The sequence below is a fragment of the Perissodus microlepis genome, chromosome 5, assembly GCF_051167445.1.
Source record: "Perissodus microlepis isolate ML-2025 ecotype Zambia chromosome 5, ASM5116744v1, whole genome shotgun sequence".
In the NCBI taxonomy this organism is placed as follows: Eukaryota; Metazoa; Chordata; class Actinopteri; order Cichliformes; family Cichlidae; genus Perissodus; species Perissodus microlepis.
The window spans coordinates 17,789,171-17,806,636 of NC_140465.1; the positions used below are offsets into that span (position 1 = coordinate 17,789,171).

At 39.0% G+C, this 17,466-nt stretch overlaps 1 protein-coding gene across 1 annotated transcript in view; it reads left to right on the top strand.

Moving 5' to 3' along the window:
* tex264a (testis expressed 264, ER-phagy receptor a) overlaps positions 1–17,466 on the top strand; it is a 78,167-nt gene that overhangs the window by 51,425 nt on the left and 9,276 nt on the right. Inside the window, exon 3 of the mRNA XM_084928408.1 lies at positions 16,152–16,323. Coding sequence (XP_084784534.1) covers positions 16,152–16,323 — 172 coding nt within the window. The remainder of the gene's footprint in view (positions 1–16,151; positions 16,324–17,466) is intronic.

Sequence of the window (17,466 nt, forward strand, 5' to 3'; positions counted from 1 at the left end):
ACTCATTACCGCCACATTAAACACATCGCCGCTACATTAATCACACCTTTTTCTATCTTTGGACAATACTTTTCTTCTGCTGCTGCCTTTCAGAACTTTTAAATTATGTCTGGGCAGGATTTGTATATATAAGTTGATTGGCTGTGTGTGGCTCTCTTTAAGGATGCCACTGAGACGTAGACACAATTCAAGTTTTTTGCCCTAGGTTTTGTAGAGCTTCATTATACTGCTGAAACTTAGCAAAATGCCATTTCCGTAGAATTGAGCCCTCTTCACTTGACAGGTCAAAAATTATTTGCTAATAATTTCTTGGGCCCTCTAAATGCCTCCGGGTTTGCTTGTGCAAAGAAGCTGCAGCACTTTGTAGAGACTTTCATTGTGGCAAATATTTAAGGTGCTCTGCAGATGAGATCCCAGCAGAAGCAAAAAATGGGTAGATTCTTTCTCCGTGTCACAGTCACTGTCCTCATCCCCTTATCCTAATTGTATCTCATTAGAACAGATATGTGGATATCTCAAACATTAGATTCTCAGATTAATATCCCAAATAAAGGAGGGAATCTTTCTGCCTATTTAAAATGAGTCACGATTTATATTCATGCATTTCTGTATCCTGCTTTCCATGTAGTGCTTCACTGATTCCTGAAGCTTTAATGTTCAGGACTAATTGACTGCAAACCTCTCCGATGGTTTTCTTAATGGCCTCGTGCTTACTCTTAAATCTGTTTTCAGAGGGAAATCTCGCTGCCACAATAAAAGCTACTGTTTACTTTAGGTCTTAAAGGCATATTAAGTATCCTTCTTAGAGGATGTGTTTAGAGCTGAACTCTGCAGTTCACTTAGCTTGTTTACAGGCTTGGTAAGAGTTTAGGAGAGACCCTTTTAACACTGCCCCCTTTTTTTAAAACATATAAATACTTTGCTGGTAACCAGGCTGATCTTTAAATGTGAATAATTCAGTGCAAAACCTTCAGGCATATAAATCATGATAGTGTAAGTGAATGCTTATGCTGGATTAAAAAAAACTACAATAGCTAATTTAAAATAAGATATTTTCACATAAAACAGACACAATGCAACATCTGTGCACTTAATATTATTATTATTGATTTGCTTTAACATGTTTTAGCATGCTGTAGACTTTCTGACTTTATGTATATGGGATGGTGCCTTAAGCCCAATATAAACCTCAGCATGTAGCTGTAATAACTGTTGATATCATAGAAATCATTACTTGTATTTTTATTGTTTCTCACTTCCCCTCCTGCTTCCCTGTCAGTGGTTTCAGTCTCTGTGTGCATATTTTCTTTTTTCATTTACTTCCAGTCACATTTTGAAGTTACCTAGTTTGTCTCTAGTTTGTTCTTTTTGAACGTTTTCCCTACCCTCATTGGGTTCACCTGTGTCTTAATACCCAAGACACTCTTTGTATCGTCTGCTTCCTGTTGTCAATGCATCTTCCTCTGATTGTCCATTCCTGTGTGCTCCTGTGTTTTCTTTTGAGCCGTTGCCGTCTTGTTTTCGGTTACTCTTTTAGATCGTCTTTTGTTGGATCCTGTTTGTACTCCGCCTTCCTGCGCTCTGTTGATGCTTTCTGTTAAATTTTGTTCTCTGTCTGCATTTGTTTACCTGTAGTAAACGTTATCAGAAGAACTTTTTGTTCATTCAGCCTGTCTGTGTCATTGCGTATTGTGTGAGGCATCCTCTGCCTTGAAGTGAAACCTCAAGGCCTGGACTATTTCAACATCCTGATGTTTAGCAGATATATTATATTTGGAAATCCAAACATTCTATCTGGAAGGCCATCTAATGGTTGTGGAGACATTTCACTTCAAATCGCAACTGTCAGTCTTATAGTGGAATTAGGGGAAAGGTTACAAGTTCACACATGGATCTCAGAAGATGTCTGCAGGATCAGGAACAGACATGTATGTGGTGCAGAGCAAAGATAGATGAGTTTTCCTTAATGGAAGTACCGTGGTTTGTGTGAGCAAGCAGCCTAAATAGAGTGAACATGAGGCAGGACACACATGACACAGTACTGCCTCCGGTATTCTCACATGTGTACTTCTGGACACTACAATTATTTTGTGGTGTCAGGCTAAAGCCTGTTTAATGTCAGATTCAATTTCATCAGATATTTGCATTCTCATATGCCCCCCTTGGTGGAAACATCTAGAAATGTTCAGGGCTGCATTGCATATGTGCAGAACTGTTTAGCATGGTAGTTATTTGTGGTGGTTATTATATTTGTTGCAATTTATCCAGGGCTTTGCTGCATATTGTATGTGAAACTCGAACTTGCTTGTGGCATTAACAAAGTGAACTGACTTTATTTATTTATTTATTTTAGCTTTGTGGATGTCTGTACCAGGTTGCACTGCATTCCATTTGATATTTTCAAGACATACCCTCAGAAATCAAAAATGTCAGTTAAACCTGTTGGAAGTAAGAATTTCTGCAAATATTGCTTAAATATTTCAGCGTGGACCATAGTAGTGCTTCAACTGCTCAGATAGCACTAAAGAAAGAAATGGGAATAAATCTAAAAGACATAAAAAGTCCAAGCTAATGTTGAATGTTTCGTTCGTCAGCAGTGATCTAGACACTGCATACATTATAATATGGTGGAACAGATCATCAGTGGTACCTTTTCCTAGTTTTATATTAACTAGCCTGTTCTTTTACTTTGATTTCATGTTGTGTGTCCTAAAGCAAGCAAGTAAGATGGAGTTTATAATGAACATTTTGGGAATTAGCCACTCTCACTGTTTTTTACCTCTTGCCAGCTCATCAGATCAATTGGGAGACCTCTGGAGGCCACAGCAGCTGCTGACTGAGTCGCTATACTTGTAGCTCATGAAGGCTGTGTACTTATTGATTGCACAGGTGCACAGAGAGGTTGCTACAAACCCATCGCCCTGCCTTCTGCAGCAATGCAATTTTCAGTCGTCAGATCTCTGCCACCTCCAGCCAGCCATGTCTGCACACTTCCACTGGGGCATGGAAGCATGGAGGTGATAGAGGTGATGGAGAAGGCCTGGGCTTGCTGAGAGGGATGCAGAAAATAGCCTTATTGGAGGCAGAATGAAAATGCTCTGTTCCGGAGAAGTGTGTGACCATAAGGGACAATCTGAATTGGACACCTCTGCAGAGGTGTGAAGTAGAGTTTTTGTCTCTTTCCACAGATAGGAAGGGGTGAGGAGGTTATGAAGGGTGTGAGGAGGGTGGATTGTGGCTGTAATAGTGCAGTGGGAGTAAATAGACCAGGGGATAGAGGGAACTCGGGAGACTGTCACCAATTATCACCAGAAGTCACCTACCTTTTGTATTAATTTTCATTTCTGTGTGCCTTTGGGCCGGGGTGAGAAATCATCCATCTATAAATAAATGTGCCCAAGTGTGTCCATATGTTCATGTGTGTATGAATGGGTTTGTTTTCTTTACATACCCTATTATGATGAAGTGACCTACACCCATAGCTAGAGGCAAGCTTCTTTTACCAGCTTGCACTGGGCTAGCAGTTTACTACATGGCTGAATGAACATTGTTTTCCTTTCATTATTCACTGCTGCTACACAGCTCACATGTTTCCTGCGACACGGAGGTAGGCTGTCAGTGTGTCTTACTCCTGACAACACTATAGCTTCGTCCCTTTTAGGATCGCTAGTTTATTTAACAATAGTTAGGTGTGTTTAAAGAAGAGATCTAATATTAGCTGGGCAGATTAGGTGATTTACTCTGCTTAGTTAACGCCAGAAATTAAACTGAAGTATTGCAGTTTGGGTTATTCAAATATGTCCTATATTAGAAATTACTTTAAACAGTTTAGAAAGACCATTGTGTATATGATGAGCAATTGTACTTACCAAAGTACCATAATTGAGATACAGTGAATCTTAACATGTTAATATTTCAGAAGTCTGGGAATTATCGAGGTCAGTGTGCTAAATCCTTCAGGGACAGTACATAGTTGTAACACTTGTAGAAACTTTTTGAGTGTGGACCAAGGTAGTGGAAAAAAAAACTTTAAAGCCACACAGCTAGCATGTTTTCAACAAATATACAATTAAAAAAGTCCAAAAATAACCCACAAGGTAACAACTATATCAGGTGTGATGGTGTTCTTTAACAGTGAGTAAGTGTGAGGATGGATTTTTACCTACTGCACTGTAATCTGCCTTCATGGGCTACCTGTCACAAATTGCGTTCAGTCATGTGGGACAGTCAATTATAGGCTTCCCTGGTGGCTACTCACTTATGGAATATACACTAACTCACCGATAGGATCAGCTCATTTTAAAGTCCTAAATAACATCTTAGTGATTTACACGGAGTAAAAGGAGCTGTGATGAAGGGTGATAATTTGCTCTTTATTTGTTTGGCCATATTAGTCTGCCTCGCCTACCTCTATTTAAGGCGGCAAGTTTCTAACATCTGCAACTCTGCACGACAACGAACGTCAAGCTGAGACATGGTGTTTGAGCTGGGAGTAATGATTCTAGCAGTTTAAAAAGTGAGAATTGCCATTTCTTTAAGAGTTAATCAAATCTGAGCACAGGTTTTTTGACAAATTGATCTATTTCTTTATGTGATTGTTGACAATTGTGTAAACTATGTAGTGTGTTAAAAAAAGAATAGAAAACAAGCTAAAACAACAAAATACATCTTGAGGTGAACAGCTCTCGTTATTAGGGATTATTAAGCTAGATCACAAGAATAGTCCCCAAATAAATCAAACTGTAGTTGCAGTAAGGTGTAAAGTCACACATCTTATTGCTCCTAAAACAAAATCCACCATGTAGTATTGGTCTCAGAAAAGGATGCTGGGTAAATTATCCACTGCTCACAGTTTAAATTTTATCCATGGGACCTGACAAACAACACACTGCATCCCTGAAAATATAAAGAACACAGTGAGGTAAGGATGACCCCCGTGTCTCGGTCAATCTAGAGTCAGACTTCTTGATATTTGCTGTGGGTTGTTCCTCGACTTTGTGAGTCTTCTGTGTTTTCAAAGTGAGATTCTCCTGTGTCTTCTGTCTCTTCTTTTTCTGGCCAACAGCCAGAACAGCTCCTGAGCTGAACACAAACCCGGAGATGAGAGCGGAGACATGAAAGGAAGAACCAACCTAATGCTCAGATCTTTGAAAATCTCCTTTTTTTGATATCACATCTTTCAAGACACGTCTGCAAGTCTGCAAGTGAATGATTGTTTGTGTTAGCGTTATTCATCAGACCTAAGAGGATAGAATACATTTAATATGTGAAAGGCTAAAATACTTCTGCTGTATTTATGGCCTCGTTACTCGGGGGGGGGGGGGGGGTAAATGAAGCTCCAGGGGTGTTGTTATCCATGTTCACCTTCCTGTTATTGCTGTTTCTATTGAAGGAGGGGATACTGTGTGTTCACTGAGCTGCTGCCAGAGAGGTCAAGGACTATAAAACTCCAGGAGACTCTCCCCTATATCTTTTTCTTTGTCTTGCAGTTCTCCCTACACACACACACACACACACACACACACACACACACACACACACACACACACACACACACACACACACACACACTCTCTCTCTCTCTAATTACACTGAAACACAGTGTGAAAACACAAACTTTTTTGTCCCAGTCAGTCCTGAGTAACCCACAGGTGTAGTTATATCACCATAAACTACTAACTTGGCACTGTAATGCCACTTGTTCCATATTCGATACATGGGTTTTTGTGAGTTTTTGAAACTTTTTGGAAATTATTAGGGTTCAAGTCATTCGCTTTTGTGGTCTAGAAATCCTGTCAGACTTGGGTAATAATAGAAAATTGACTGTTGTCTCTGTTCAATCATTTGAGCAGCTGCTATTATTTCTCATATTTTCTTATAAGTGACAGAAAACCAGTTGCTTTTAAATTAATGTGAAAAAAGTATGTATTTCAATCTCACCTGAGAAGACTTTTTATGAGACCGATCTGACTGATATACTGATCTTGATTGTTACAGTAGCAATTATATTCCTCCTGGAAGGCTGCTTTATGAGCAGTAATTAAAAGTGGGGGCATTTCTATTGATTCAGTGGGGGAATTACTGCCTATATCTTGAAGTGAGTATTAATAAAAGGTCAGTCAGAGTACTATCCTGGGGATAAGACTGTGTTCAAGGGCACGTCCACAGAACTGATGCTTCAACCTGTGTCCTTTGTTCTGTTTAATCATCTCGTTCTCCTTCAAACTGACTTGTTCTGTGTTTGTTCACTTCACACCTCTTCTTCCACGGACATTTTGTGAGATCCTGTAAATATCACAGTACTTGTCTTGTTCTAAGGATAGAGCCTGATTAATTACTCATTACCTAATGAGGTGAGTGATACAAGAAGCATTCCTAAGCCAAGATGATACTATTCTTTTCTGGTTAAAAATCCTGTACACTACATCGGCCAAGCAGCTGATATTAATTAATACTTTTCTTTCCAGAGGAAATGCTGACATGGTTACACACAAGATAAAATATCCTGTGTAGCCATGAAATGCTGTATTGTAGTAACAATACATGCAGCAAATAACATATTTTTCTAACATTTTATGTTTTCTTTGCTTTTGAACTTCTGCCATGTGCCAGAGATTGTGATGCGTATTTTGAAGGTAGAGTACTACAGTACCCATGATTTCTTTATATTTTGCAGGGAATGTGGGAAATAGGTGCAGCAATGTATTGAACTATATGCAAACATTACATGGAAATACAGCTTATAAGGCAAAATCGCTTGAAAGTCTATGTTTGGTCGGACTGTCTTTACTTTTCAACACAGCCTGAACTCTCTTTGGCGCTTTTCTTGTCATTTCTTTTAAGTAGTTTTCAGGAATAGTTCTCCAGGCTTCTTGTGGGACATTCAAAGCTCTTCTTTGGATTTTGGTCGACTTTTGTTTTGTTCTAAGTCAAGATGATCCCACACTGTGTGGTGGATCAAAATCGGATAGTACTTTTCTGCATTCACAATTCTGTCAATTTTGACAAGATCTCCAACATCACTGGCTGAAATTGAGCCCCAAACCATGGCAGAGCCTCCACTGTGTTTTACAGGCGCAGGCTCTGGCTGTAGATACCCGCTGTTGTACCTCTCTCCTGGCTTCCTGCATACATATTTGACGATTTGAACCACACCTGTTGCCGCAAATTTTTCGTCCAGTTCTTGTTTAATCTGACATAACTCAACCTTCCCTAAGAATGGCTTCTTGACAGCCAACTTCTACTGGGACCATTTCCAGTGAGGCGTCCGTGAACAGTAGATGGATCAACCGAAGGGCCAGATGCATGTTTTAGACCCTGTGTCAGGCTTTTGGTGGGTTTCTTAAGGATGACTTTCAGATACTGTTCATCTGTTGTTGATAGTTTATAAGTTTGTCACTTGTTCGTTTGTCGTCCAATTGTCCAGTTTCCTAAATTTTTAAGGACTCACTCCTCATACTGAGATATGCCTAAAACTGCGATATTTGCTAGTTTTCATAGATTCAACTGAAAACATGGTAACTAATACAGTAATGCATTATATTTGGCTCCTCTGAAGCAAAACATAAAAAAGAAATGAGGGGTGGCTGGTGGATATATGATGGATATCACCCACTTCTGTGTCTTACACTTTGCCGCAATGCCTACATATATGTTTTTTCTACTGTTGTCAGCAAACAGCAGGCCCCAGAGTTTTGAGCTATCATGCAAATCAAACTCCAGATTGTCTGATTTCTCTAATTAAAATGTGTTTTTTTTCATAGACAAAATGTAACCAAATACAGTAGTGACTTTAGCAGGTGTATTTTTATTGAGATTCAAACTTCTGTGCCTTTAGCACTTGACTGCACATAATTATACATGGATTTCACACCTCCACTATATTCTGATTTGTTTACGTCACCAACTTGGGGATTATCTTCTGTTTATTTGCAAGCACAAGAGCTTTTCCTTCAGGTTTATTATTTATGGGAAAAATTAAGAAAAGGCTATTTTGTATAGTAAATATTAATCATTAAATTGTATTCGCTGTTAATGTAAATGTAGTCAATTTAGTCTTTAGTCATCAGTAATTATTAAGAGGTGAGATTTCCTAATGTGATGAGGAATTTTGGAAAGTGTGGCTGTGACGATGATAACCATTGAGTCTGCTAGGAGGCGACGGGCAAGGAAGCAGTGACCTGTTTTTCGATGGTTCAGCCATCTGCCTCTGTATCCTGCAGCAGAGCACATTTCATTCCCAGCAGCTTCAAGACACAGGTTAAGTGGAAGCTTGTTGACTCCATGATAAGCTTTCGGGAAATAGATGGCACCCAATCAGAGAGCAGACAGGCAGAAACCACAAAAGGCCACTGGGTGGAAAGAGAACATCTTGCTTGTCGTATAATTAAGACGTTCAAGCCGGGAGCGAGTTTTGATTATGACAGTTAATCTGTCTGCGATTTCTTTATTTATTTCCCCAGTGACAGTAAGTATAGATTACTGGTCAGTGAAACATACCCCCCACAGATCAGACCCCTTTGTTGTACATATCGTTGTTTAATAATAGATGTTAGCTGTTGTTGTTTTTTTCCTTTTGCTGGCTGTCAGATGAGATGGCTGTAATCATTTAAACAGGTAAGACAAATGAAACACACTGTGTATAACATGTAATATGGAACAAGCCTATTTCAGTGAAACTTATGTAACATATGATAGTGAATTATGCTCCAATCAGTACCAGTAATAATGCCTTGTGAAATGAACTAATGTATGTTAGACCTGCTTTTTATATTAGCTGAGGAGGATTTACCACAAGAAAAAATACTTTGATTAAAAAACGGTGGGGGGGGGGGACCCAACAATGTTGGAGTAAACAAAAGCAGGTTAGTAAGAAGTTATGATGAGAGGTTTTCTTCATGCAGAAATAATCAAGGGACCCAGAGGAATAGTATAAAATATGAATATATTTATTATGAAAATGACTGAATATCAAGGAGAGGAGAAATGAAAACACATTACAGCAGGTATCATCATCCCTGTTCTGATGTTCTAATCTCACACAGAGTTTCATATACCCCCTTCTATGTCTGCTCTCCAGATAAGGAAACAAAGTATGCCTCTGCACTATCAAAAAGCAACTAGTCTGTCCTTGAGGCCTATCCTAGAGCCAAAACAAACAGCACCAAACACAACGTGGGTCATTGTTCTCCAAAAGGTTCCATCAGGCCTCCTGAAAAAGAAGTGCAATCCGCCTAAAATACAGGTGTTAACTTCATAAAAATCTATCACAGATGTCACTGTCAGGTGTAAAGATTAATGCTGCCAGAAGACTTGAGCAGCTATAACTAGGCAGTGTAAGTGAATGCTGAGGCACCCATGGAAATGATATTCAAGTTTGGAACAGGTAGGCTTATGTTTGAAACAAAGATCTTAGTTAAAACCTCTGCTTCCGTATATATTTTGGTATTTTTGTCTCTGTTTAGTTTTCATTAAATATCATCAAAGACAGAAAAAAGCTAATTATGTTAATGTTACTTTGGTTACTTCAGTTTAGAGATTGCCTTTTGATTGTGCACTGTTCATAAAGGCAAGTACAGTTAAAGTGAAGAATCAATTACTGTGTAATTAGAAGTAGTTGTTTGTGTCGACAGCAAAAGGAGTAATTAAAAAAAACTGTCACTGAGGTCTTTGAAATACCTTAAAGAGCAACAGAAGATACAATAGAAATGAATCTTATAACCACAGATTAAGTGTAGTAAAAGATTAAGTGCAGCAGGGAAGATGATTGAATAAACAAACCTATGTGAAGATTTTATAATCGGAAAATTAGAATAAAAGCTTTCAAAAAATCAACTTCGTATTGCAAAATATGTTAATGGAAGTGAAAAACACACCACTCGTAATTTTTAGGATGATTTTCAAAATAAATATATTCAACAACGTAACACTGTTAATGCGTTAGCAGGAGTGCAGTAATGATATTCACTGTTTCTGTTAAAGCAAATTTTGTTTTAATGTGGAGTACATTTATTTTGAAGAACAGCTTTAGAGTGGTGCGTTTGTGAATTAAGCAAGTGCCCAATGATTTGTCAGAACAACTGAATGCCCTGCTGGAAAACTGTGTACATTTATGTTGATGTCACTTTGGCATCTACGTACTTTAACACTGCTGCATTTTAAGCAACCACACTGCCAGCCCAAAGAACACAGAAGCTCCACCCACATCAGAAGCTCCACCCACATGACCCAGCGGACCGTGCCCTAATGTTTTGGAACTACTTTGGTACCATTACAGGGACCTACACCATAATGCACAGAGAGTTTTACATTAACGGTCACAAGTAGGATTTTCGACTCCATTTTGCAGGATTAGGTGATAAGATGTTATAGAAACATTCCTCCTCAGGACTGAGATGGGCTAATATATGTGTCAGTAAATCACTATATAGTATTAATTGGTAATATGCATGACATGATTTCAAAAATTGTTTTAAAGTCAAAGAAAACCTGTGCTGTCTAATAAGCTGTCTTTATAACACACTGGCATCCTGCAAAGTGGATTATTGAACATGTGCATCATCTTGTGCCTCTTGTAGCTTCACATGCTGTTGTGTTGCTTTATTTGTTCATTTATTTTTTTATTCAGGTATGAGACTTTTGCAAAAGAAAGTACATTTCCTGTGTTAAAGGCAAAAAATTGTATTTGTACCAAAGATAATGGAAGTTATATCCTGTCTCCCTGATGCTCTGGTAACCATTAATTCATCAGATTCAGCCAAGTGTTTAAATAACATCTTGCAGTCACTGGAAGAATCTTTTATGGAAAGAAATGGAAAATTATTAACAAATGACTGTTTTAAAGTAACTCTTACTGTCTGTAATGCAGACATATTGGTTTACACCTTTCTTATATGTGCTTTTCTTTCTTTTATCTGTTACCGTATCCCTTGGAGATACATGTATGCCTACAGTATAGTGAACCGTCTTTGTCTCAAATTCCCTGCTCATTATCGGAGTAGGTTCAAGGAGATGGGCACTCATTTGCATAAGGAGCCCCAAGGCTGGAGCCTCTATGTGTAGCAGCCAGGTGATTCATACCAGCTCCTACAGTCTTATTTTGCAAGGATTAGATTAAAACCCATCAGTCAACCTAGATCACCCTGACCCATAAGAAATGGAGCCAGGTTACCGCAGTTAGGCCATCCAACTTGTTTCTTTCATTATTTCTCCCTCAGAGCTCAGAATAGCTTGTTTTGTAACATAACCATGACAACACAGCAAGTCTATACATTCACTTAAATTTATAGACGAGACCTTTATGAACATTTGCGTGGTGAGATGAAGAGCAGCGCGAGCATAAAAATTCAAACAGTGGAGTTATACTGTGTAATATAAAGAGAGCGAGTGCGCGAAGGTTTCCACGTGGGAACGAATATGTGCGCTAAGGAGAAATCAGCAGTGCGGTTTAACATAACAACACATTTATCCAGCAGCAGATTTAAAGAAATAAACCTTGCAACATTTTCAAAGAGCAAAAAGAAGTTTTGAAAAGTGCACCAGGTTTAAGGGTTTTTTTGTTTTTTGGGGAGAAACTGCTTTTTAAATGATTTGAAGTGGTCACTTCAGTTCTGAGAGGTTTAACTAAAGAGCTGAACCAAAAGCACTTCTTGTAAATGTCATTCTCGCTTATTTGCTAGTCGAAGAAAAAAAAGTGAATAGAATAAGAATATTTAAATCGATTTAATGGTGCAAAGTCACATTTTTAGAGTTATACTTCCCTGGAGCTTTCCCTGCATGCTTCCTTCTATTCAAAGTCTCCTGTTTTTAATAGAAAAATATCAAGTATCTTCAAAGCTATTTCACGGCTTCTCCTTTACAGTTACTTTCTACTTTGTGTGGTAATAATTTAAAAAAATATATATAAACTTGGTGATAAAAGCTATGTTTACAAGGTTCAGTAGCTCAAATTAGCACCGGCTTGCTCAGTTTCAGCAGGAGATACCGAGACATCAGTTATAACATAACAATCATGAGGCAATTTTTCTGTTTTGTGTGCTTTTAATACTTCAAGGGCATTTTGTTCTAATGCTTTTATAGTTTTACTTGTAATTAGCATTGCATATTTTTTTACTTTTTCATTCTATTGATTTTTTGTAATTTTAGCTAAAAATAAGTTATCACTTAAATATGTTGTTATTAAGTTTAAAGACATGTACATAAAAAATAAATTAAATTAATGAAATTGTTTGTGAATGCCATTAATGATGATAATGGAATGTTGTCTTATACAGACGCTCATAGCAAAGCGCACTCCTGTGTGTCAACGGCACGTTTTGCTCTCTAATGCAAGCGAAATCCTAACTGATCATTAAAAACTCCTTTTCCTGTCATCACGGCTGAAATCTGAAACACTTCTTTATTCAGTTAATGTTGAATTCTTTGCAGGTTTTATTCAAGTCTTAAAAAGGGCCCCCCAAAAAGCTGTAAACATTGCTATTCTTGCTCTTGTTCTAAGAAATGAAAGCTGTGGGAAACTGACAAACACTGAAGGTCGCATGCAGTGCTGGCAAGTTCTCCCTCCACAGAACAGTGCGGTCTTGCTCTAACAAGAATAGAAAGAGATGTGTGAGGCCCTGGAGCGCAACTGAGCAAGAAGACAAGTAGTTTGATGTATTTGTCGCCTCACAGGTCTTCAACTGGCAGCTTCATTAAATGGCACCCACCAAACACCATTATCAACACACAGTCAAGAGGCGACTCTTGGAAGCTGGCCTTCTAGGCATAGTTGCAACAAAAAAAAGCCAAATATGAGGCTGGCCAGTAAAAAGGAGATGATTAAGAGTGATTAAAAAAAACCCTCAAAGACACTGGACAGAGACAGTTTGGGGGGAAAGAAGTGTTGTGTATAGACACATGTGTGTTTGAGCTCTTAGATGTGGAGCAAATGGAAAGATGCTGAAGGAGTGCTTGAAGCCATCTTTCAAGCATGGTGGAGAAATGTTATGGTTAAAGGTTGCTTTGGTGTTGGTAAAGGGCATATTTGTAGCGATTTAATGCCCCAAAGCACAGCTCAAAACTATAAAATCTTTTGAGTGTTTTGGAGCCATTTGCTGATATCAGTTGTCCACATAATGCTTATGTCCTAAAATGTCAGGAATGTGGCCCCCAAAAATATACAAAAACAACAATATAGTTAGACCCCAAAAGGTCGGGTTTTCCTGGACTACTTTTGTATCTCCTTGCAAAACTTTTGCACCACCTTTTAATCATTTTCACCAATAGAGAAAATCTCATAGGTATGCATTAATCTGTGCAATGTAAAGGCAGGCCGGTGCAGTCTCAGTGTGGCAGTGAAAGAAAACTGGAAGAGGGGGGTCAGTTCTCAGTGACCACTGCCAAAGCTGATTGAGGCAGAGGCTGTAATTGCTGTGATTGTGAGGGCAGCCTTGGTATGACAAAGCTGTCACTGTAGCCATGGCTGTACTTGGGCTGTTGCAGTTCTGACTGGGACATATCTGTTAATGAGAAGAACACTGACTGCACATGTGTGTGTGTGCAGTGATGAATGTGCTGTAATGGGGTTGGCGGTTTAACACATTTGTCACAGAAGCAAATAGTACAGCCGTACATATTCAGCACCACAGAGTCAACCTTCGAATGCAGCTGTCTGAAGGCTGAGTGATAACTGTATCCAGCCACAGCTTCACCTATAAGAGCCAGACAGAGCAGCTGCAGCTGTGCTCACAGCCAGCAGCTGTATACAGTCATAAATTTGCCTTTAATATGAGGAATGAGAAAGAATTATGCAAAACAACCCATCATACTGAGCTCTCTTCTCTTTAGTAGCTACAGTGTGTTACCCTCGGCCGGATCTCTATTATAAGTGAACAACAAGGGAACTTTTTTTATGAATCATAAGGAATAAAAAAATAAAATCAAGGGCAAAAACACTGCGTGGGATTTTTATTGACTTGTGTTCATGTTTGTGCATTCCAGCATTCATATGTCACTTTGCAGCCGATCACAGCTGAGACCAGCCTGTGCAGCTCACCTCTGCTTCTGCCGCGCTCTGATGGCTCATCACACAGCTCATTCCTCTGCAGTCCCTTGAGAACTATATGAAAGCATAAAGAAAAATTATGAAAGGCTAATGTCCACTTTAGAGGAAAATATAGTATAATATTTATAAACTCTCCACTCACTGCATATACTTCTTGCGGAAAGTGTAGACGCACTGATGTAGATGGTAATGCAACTTTAATGAACTCACATGGAAGGGGATACAGTATATACATATTAATGTGTGAAAGACATAGTGTTATATCAGCAAAGGCACTTTTGAACTGCATATTTGAAATGTTTTCTGCTTGTCTGAGGTGTTCATCACACTCCTTCAGCACGGGTCCTCGGTCCCTACGCTCTTTGTCGTGTTTTATGTGAGAAGCATTGAAAGAAAGGATTTAACCAGTAGTTTTATGAGGCCTTTGGGTGTTTTAAATTTGTGTTTAGCTTTTGTAGTGCAAAATAATAACTTGGAAAAACATGATGGGTACAGTGAGAACTGAAGATGTCCTTTAGGCTACGTTCACACTGCAGGCGAAAGCGCATCAAATCCGATTTTTTTGACCCTATGCGACCCATATCCGATCATGGTATGACAGTGTGAACGGCACAAATCCGATATTTTCAAATCCGATCTGGGTCACTTAGGCTACGTTCACACTGCAGGTGTTAATGCTCAATTCCGTTTTTTTGATCAAATCCGATTTTTTTTGTCTGCTTGTTCACACTACAAATAAAATGCGACCAGCAAACGTGCTCTAGTGTGAACCCTCAAAGCGGCCTGCATGCGCAAAAGAAGATGTCACACACAACGCGCTCTGTTTAGACCCAGAGCAAACAATATTGTTTGACTGATGGCCCTTAATATAAAGACTTAGGACTTCACGTTTCCCAATTTTTGCTTTAAGTTATTTTGTTATTTACATAATAATGTAGATAACCTAATAATGATCCTTATTGCTGTTATAGAGAGGAGCGGTGCTTCAAAGGATAGTTGCAGATTTCTGTCAGAGTCTGCAGATTATACAGTACAAATAAAATGTTCACGTTTCTCCAACGTTGTCTTCCCAACAGTTTCACTGACATCCACACGGGATAGCCAGGAAGCGTTCGCGATGTCTTCTCCGGCGCTGATAATTGGCGTCTGTCTTGTGTCAGTGACGTAAAAGACGGATTTAATGCGACATGACCGTTCAAACAGCAGTCGCTTTCTAAAACATCGGATATGTATCGGATTCAGTACCACATACAAAAGTGACCCAGATCGGATTTGAAAATATCGGATTTGTGCCGTTCACACTGTCATACCATGATTGGATATGGGTCGCATAGGGTCAAAAAAATCGGATTTGATGCGCTTTCGCCTGCAGTGTGAACGTAGCCTTTCTCTCAGTGTTGAAGTTAATTGAGTCTGCTCAGACCTTTTTCATGCAAATGAAACACGAGGGCCTTTGCATCACTGCTTCCTAAACATTTTTTCAGGCATGTCTGACAACATAATGCAAATAAGTTCATATCCTACCACCAAAGATAAAAAAACAGAATTATAGTTCTGTTTTTTTAGTTAGTTAGCTCGACTCCATCAGAAATCTGTAGTTTTCCCCTGGTCGTGTACGCCACAGCTGCAGTGGCTCTATTCCCCACCAGTGGGGATCACATTTTGAGAACCAGTGACCCCGGTGCCACTGGCACTGTGAAGAAAAGGGCATGTTATTTGTTTACAGAGATTGTGCATCACTTGAATTTGATCATTGTGAAGATGATTATGTAGAATTCTGTTATCTTGTGTGCGCGAAGCAGTCATTTAAGCAGATAATCTGCTCTCTGTTGATCTGATCTTTCTCACAGCTCAAAGCTAGTCAGACTTCATGCTGTCTGTGTGCTTGTTTTCCTTCTTTTTCCTCTTCCAGCTCAGTGTAATTATGAAAGGTTATCACTTTCTCAATTAGAGACACAAGCACAAGTTTGCACAAATATTAAGGTGACATTCGACAGTGTCTTTGTGGTTTTTACAGAACGAACGCACCTATCTTTGCAAGGGTAATAGGATATTATAAGGTAAATCTCACTTCCTGTTTTGTGTCTTTTTTCTTTTTCCATTTTAATAGGAGAGGAAGCTTTGTGCATTCCCAACTATTGAGATCTACAGTTCGGATGTCATCAACTATATGGTTCCGCTGTCTCGTCAGACGGACTTCTTTGTACCAGAAATGAAAGAGGAGGTCAGAACAGATGTGAAGGAAGAGGACTCGGACGACGATAGAGGAACCGACATTACAGGTAAAGATTTTACACATCCTCGGATACTGTCAGCTCCCCCGGAGGCAATTAGTGACAGCATCAAAAAGATTTCTCAAACAAGAAGAAAGAGCTGTCAATTTGTCTGATTCAAAGTATATGGCTCACAAAAATTAAGGGACAATTTTCAGAGCGGAACAACTTTAGTTTTGATTTTTTGTGTGATTTATTTATTTATCTTTTTTAAAATCTAGCCGTCAAAGAATTGATGCTTTTGGTTTTCACTCGCTGTTCTCAATGGATTACAAAATGTATATCAGTAAAGATTTTCAACTTTTAATGTGTCATTCATTGAGATCTGATATGTGATTCAGGTGTTTTCTTAATTCGTTTGATGCGTACATTTTATAAGAAGTTTGTAGGAGAGCGTAAGAGAGTAGTAAGGTAACTAAACATAACTTAACCGATTCCTGTGGTTTAAATTATCACCGGACTGCGCTGATGTGCAGCTATATTCTGCTATTCTCGGATGTGACAATAGAGCAAACCTCAGCATGTGGCCAGTGGTTTTAGCCACAATGAGGTGGTTAGCCTGATGAGTCAATGATGTGTGAAAGCAGCTTTAAAAAAAATCAGGGACAACCAAATGCCACGTGAAAAAGGAGCCATCATGTGGTTATACTGCTGTCGTCCAATTTCAGTCTTACCAAGTATTCATTTCTACTCTGTTGATCCTACAGCTTGTGTCAGTTAAAAACAAACAAAGAGAAAATGCGTAACAACTTTTATTTTGTCTGCCACTGCGCTGACTCCTCTCTCGCCCTAGATCAGAGAGGACGGGTGATATCTGAGACTCTGTAATTGCTCTGTCATTACAAGTATGTGCCTTCAAGCGCGATGTCTTCCATGCTGCCATTACTCTTTGAATCACAACCGACCTGTGGGCTGGTCTCAGAGCCGTATTGACTTAATCAGCGTACAAATCTCCGGAGAACAAAAATGGTGTTGCTCTGTGGGGACAGAGTGAGTGGGGATGGGTTGATTTAAATCAGGTGCCTTAAGAATAGATCATGTGACATCCCTTGTAAGCACAGCTTAAATTTCAGAGACGTATATGGAAGAAGGCCTAACATGTTCTGACCATGGTTAGTTGGCAGCCACCTTTAAAATAAAGCGTCATTACAT